This window comes from Urocitellus parryii, chromosome 5, assembly GCF_045843805.1.
Source record: "Urocitellus parryii isolate mUroPar1 chromosome 5, mUroPar1.hap1, whole genome shotgun sequence".
In the NCBI taxonomy this organism is placed as follows: domain Eukaryota; kingdom Metazoa; phylum Chordata; class Mammalia; order Rodentia; family Sciuridae; genus Urocitellus; species Urocitellus parryii.
In genome coordinates, this window is record NC_135535.1 from 208,795,085 (window position 1) to 208,800,185 (window position 5,101).

The 5,101-nt window shown below is 56.2% G+C and overlaps 1 protein-coding gene across 8 annotated transcripts in view; it reads right to left on the bottom strand.

Moving 5' to 3' along the window:
- Positions 1–4,493, bottom strand: part of Ebf3 (EBF transcription factor 3) — a 117,237-nt gene extending 112,744 nt beyond the window's left edge. For all 8 annotated transcript variants that reach the window (XM_026411083.2, XM_077799201.1, XM_026411080.2 and 5 more), the window contains exons 1-4: positions 4,294–4,493; positions 4,020–4,176; positions 3,591–3,654; positions 2,824–2,879 (exon numbers count right to left, since the gene is read on the bottom strand). In XM_026411083.2, coding sequence (XP_026266868.1) covers positions 2,824–2,879; positions 3,591–3,654; positions 4,020–4,176; positions 4,294–4,427 — 411 coding nt within the window. In that variant the 5' untranslated portion in view covers positions 4,428–4,493. The remainder of the gene's footprint in view (positions 1–2,823; positions 2,880–3,590; positions 3,655–4,019; positions 4,177–4,293) is intronic.
- Between the last annotated feature and the right edge of the window lie 608 nt (positions 4,494–5,101).

Sequence of the window (5,101 nt, forward strand, 5' to 3'; positions counted from 1 at the left end):
GGCGGCCTCGCTCTGCCCGCCTCCCGACCTCCTTCCTCCGGCTGTGCGCCGGGCCTGCGCCGGGCCTCGGCTCGGGAGGGCCTCCGGGAGGGGAGTGCAGAGACTGCTGAGGCCCTGGAGCGGGAGGCTAGGCGTGCGGGCACGGACCCGGCGCGGGGCCCTTTGGCTGTTTGTGTTGCCGCCGCCGCCGCCAGGCCGCGTCCTCGGGCCATTGTCTGCACCGAGTTTCAATCTGCACGTGGGAAGAAGCCCGTAAGAATCTGCTGCAACTAAAGACGCGGGGAGGTCTATTGGTCTCAGGGGCAGTTCGCCTCGCGCGGAGAGCCGCGCGGGTTCTGCCTGGCGCGCTCCTCGGACTCGGACCAGGCAGGAGCGGTCAGCTCCCGCGCCGGCCGCTCTCGGACCCGCCGCCCCCGAGACCGCCGGTGGCGGCAGCGGCCTGGGCTGTGCACCCTGGGCGTCTGGCCCCGGGGAGGCAGGACCCAGCCGCCGCACGTGGTCGAGCGGTGCTGGGCGTAGCCGGCGCCCCGCAGGAGGGCCCGAGCCCCGGGCGTCCCAGCCTGCGCGGCCACGTGCTCCTCGCCGGTTGATATTTGGAAAGAAAGTGCTAATGGCCAATCTGGTGTTTATTTTGAAACTGCTAACAATGATTTTTCTCGGGTAAAAAGGCAGTGTCTGCGCGCACGCTCGGGTGGGTTTTGAGCAGAGGCTGCGCCAGATGGTGCAAAGCCCTAGGTGCGCTCACGGCGGCGCCCAGCCCGGCTCCGCCGCCGGAACCCTGCCCGGCCGCCCGCGCCGTCACCCGCCCGGCCGGGCTTCCACTCACCGCCTCCCAGAGAGAAAAGGCTGCTGAAGGAGGGGAGGAGGAGGGGGCTACAAGTTCCGGCAGAAAATTCCACGAAAGGGTTTGGGTTGCCCTCTCTCTGTTCCCTCCCTCCCCCTGGAAATTATCTGTAAATTACTTCCAACCTCTTCCCGCACTCGGACACTCTCCTCGCTACCAACCGGACAAAGCCCTTTCTGGAGGTCGCCCAGGGCGACCCTCCTGGGAAGAGGGTGATGCCGGAGCCCCACTCCCCCAGACTCTAGTCGGACCCGCTCGGGACCAAAGAAGTGATGGGTGTCACCGCAGGCCAACGAGCCGCCTGGGGCTGCAGGGCGCAGTAGCCTCGGTGGGCACCAGCACTTCTGTGAGAATGGCTTGTCCTTCGATGGATCCCTGTATTTATATTTGATTTATTTTTTATTTTGTAGCACAAACAGAAATCCATAAACTGTCGGTTCAGCGCCATTGACTCTTTGATCAGTTACTGGGCTATTTCTTTCCTCTCCCCCCCCACCATCCCCGTCAGTGAGAGGAGATTAAATGCCTTTATTTTCTGCACTGTTTATACTGCAAAGGTACAAGGCTAAATGAACAATAAAAATGTACTCTAAATGAAGCCTCTCCTCCTCTATGCGACAGCAGAGAAACTTAGCACTGCCTACAGAAACCTTCTAATTAGACTACAGCGATTTCCGAAAACATTCAGCCCTAAATACAAAGGAAATAAAAGCAGCATGCAAACAGCAGCCGAGTTCCAGGGGCTTCTCTGAATCCAGTGAAATAATCACCGAAGGGCACACCAAGCGTCTTTGTCAGAAAGCTAGGGTTTACCTGTCAGATCTGTTTTACTCTAAGAAAACCATACTGCTTTACTACTGCAGACATTAAATTCCTACACCCTAGCTGGCTAGGTAAAGACAAACTTTTAAGGGGGAAAAATGCACAAACTAGTTGCATTAAAAGGGAGGGAGGCGTGTGTCAGGCTGCAGGAAGCACCAAGGGGCTCAGTTCCACTTGGCTCACAATTCTTAAAGTTAGCATCAGAAATGAAGAAACCACTTTCACTTCTAAGCATGAAACCCAGCTTGCAAGTATATTTTAATCTTTGCCTAGTGAATTTAATTTATGCATTAGACCTGCCTCGGCAACACTCTATTTTAAGAAAATGGGGGGGGGGAATATCTTTAAAACAAAACAACATGCCACCCAGCACAAAACCAGCAGCCAGAGACTGCACAATGTCAAAAAGCAATGAAGCGCTTTTCTGCACTTAATCACATTACTGATAGCCAATAGTTATCATCGGAAAAGTTGACCAAGACAGGTTAAATAATTTAATAAGGAACTGCTTGTAATTATGTTATTTACAAGGTATGACAGAGGGTGGGAGAGGGAGCAGAGCAGTGGATGGGTTTGAGTGACCCCTGGAGCTCGGAGTTTGAATTATGGAGATGGGGGGCTGAGAGGTGAAGATGGGCTAGAGGAGAACAAGGTGACTTTTCACCCCAACACATTTAACTTTTAAATCCAAATAAAGGTCTCGTGTTACTAGACCATCACACTGGAAAAGAGGGAAAAAAAATGAACTAATCAAGCCCAACTTGATAGGCTTTGGAAAGGAGTTAGTTGCCTTTGTTAGAAGGGAAAAAAAAATCAATGAAATGATTCCAAGCAGAGACAGAAACATTTAAAAATAAACAAGGGGGGAGATCCTGAATTTTTTCTGTCAAATATTAATTACCATAATAAATTAAGACAGCATTTGATTCCAATCGCAAGCCATTTAATAAAGCATATATGTCCTGTTCTAATGACAACATAAACTATTTCACCAATCGCTTCATTTATTCCAATAAATATGGAATTCTCATTAGCTTGTCAGGGAAGCTAAATGAAAAACAAATGCAGGAGATCCACTTGTCAGTCTTCTCTCTCTGAACCCCAGGATAACCCCAGCTCAGCAAGGAAACCAAGTGCAGAGGCATAAACTTTCTCACCTGTTTGGTCATTGAATCTATGAGGCGAACATACAGATCCTGCTCTGTTCTGACTCCTGCAAAAAACAGAGACAAATTCTCAACAGGATTTTAGTGCTGCACCTCGGGGAAGGACAGCCAGGCCACAGGAAGTTGGTGCCTCAGGACTGCTGCTCCTGATGCAGCAAAACTTAAGCAATCCCTTCAAGAGGGAGAAAGAGAACTCTAATCACATCTTACAGAATATTTTTTTCCCTTTTCTTAATTTAGAGCCTTAGGACTCTTAGGGTTTGCATTTGAAGGGGCAAGAAATTTGCCTAGTGGAGAACAGGCCTACTTGTCCCATCGGTGGGCCCATGTGGTCATTTATTTTTAGAAAAAAGAAAGCACCCAATGGCTACTGAGAGTCCGAACTCTGTCGAATGCCTCTGGATGATTTTTTAAAGCCGTGCACAGGAAGTAAGTTATGGTCGGTCTATGTAGCTGCCCTATCCCAATAATTAACATTAATTTGCAAAATTGAAAAAAGTCACTTAAAAGTGATGTTCTGCTAGAGCCCATATCGATCCCCTTTTTACTTTCTACTTCAAGCCCCACCGGTTAATCATGTGAAGTGCCATCGACTTATCGATCGTTTATGTTTTGTTTTCCTTCTATGCCATGAGAAGACTTCGTGTTTACATCCATGTCATTTTAATCTCAAAATCTTTATGTCCTGTAACCATCGCGGGAAGGGAGATCCAGCGCGCAGGGGCGGAGAGGGCGGGAAGCAGGCAGCGGGTACTCACCGTTACTGTATAGTAGCTGGAGCTTATAGTGGATACCGTTGTTGGTTTTCTCGTTGTTTGGCTCCTAAAAGCAATGATAAACAATTGCATTTAGTGTGGTGGTGTCAGGCGCCGCCACCGCGCTAGGTCCCCCTCCACGACCAAGGCCCCTCGGCCTCACACAAGGCGGGCAGGATTCCTCGCTCGGAGCAGTGCCGTGATGTCACTTTCCTGCTGGAAGCCCTGCGTTCTCCTCGCCCCGAGTGAGTCCGAGGGCGCAGAGAAGTTGCCCGGCCCTCAGTGGGGCCCGGGCGGCTACACGTGGCGCCAGCGGCGGGGTCGCCGGGCGGAGCGGTCCCACCGCCGAGGGGGCACTCCGGGCCGCGCGCGGGCACAGCCTGCCTCCCACTTCTAGAGAGAGGGAGGGTGTGAGCCTATGCGTGCACTTACTTTCTCTTTCTCCACAAAGTCCACAAAAGCGGTTCTTTCAATCTCCACCGGCTGCCCCTGCCTGTCGTAGAGCGCCAGCACGAAGTGGAAGAAATTGGATTTCCGGAGGTTGGAAGGCGGCTGCTTCTCGAAGTGCGCCCGCGCCAGCCCCACGCCGCTGCGGGAGGAAAGAGACAGCGGCCCGGTGAGGAGCGCGGCGCCGGCCGGCTGCGGGGGCCGGGTCGGGCCGGGGCCGGGGCCGGGGCCGGGGCGCGCGGTGGCGGCCGGTACGTACCTCTGGGCTGCCGTGTTGGCGTCCACCACGCCCGCCGTGTGCATCCAGGAGCGCACCGGGTTCATTCCGCTGCCCAGCGGCTCCTCCTTCATGGTCGTCCCCCCGCGCGGAATATTCTCCTGAATCCCAAACATGAAAACTGCTGGCGGCGGCCGCCGCTCCCGGCCGAAAGCGCTTCCGCGGTCGGCGGCGCTCGGGGCGCGGCGGCAGGCGGCTGCCCTGGCCGCCCTCGCCCTGCTCGGCGCCTGCGGTCCGGCCCGCCGCCGGCTTCAGCCCGTCCCGGGCAGCCGCGACATACACCAGCGGCCGGACGCTCCGGACGGCCGGGGACGCGGAGGTGGCTACACCGGCGGCGGAGGCGCGGCGCTTCGGCGGAGCAGGACGCGGTGGCCGCGGCGGCGGTTGTTGTTGTTGTTGTTTGCAGGCGCGCTCAACGTGGTGTCATCCTAGCCAGGCGGCGTCCGCGGCTGCAGGACACTGCGGGATCGCCCGCTTCTGGCGCGGCCCGCCTGCTCCAAAGACAAATAAACGGGGCAGTGAGTGCCGCGGCGCAGTCCCGGGCGCAGGCGGGGCGCGGCGGGGCCTGGAGCGGCGCGCGCAGCGGACGGAGGCGCACAAAACTCAGCCCTCTCTCCCCGAGGAATGGACCCTTTCCCGGGAGCCAAAACTCGAAGCCCCCGGGAGCGGCGCTGTCAGAGGGTGACGTCGGGGGGCGGCGCTTGCGCCATATATGGGAGCGGCCGCCCCTCGCCGCGCCCCTCGCCGCCGCCGCCGCCGCGCTCGCCGACTGACTGCCTGACGGCGCCGC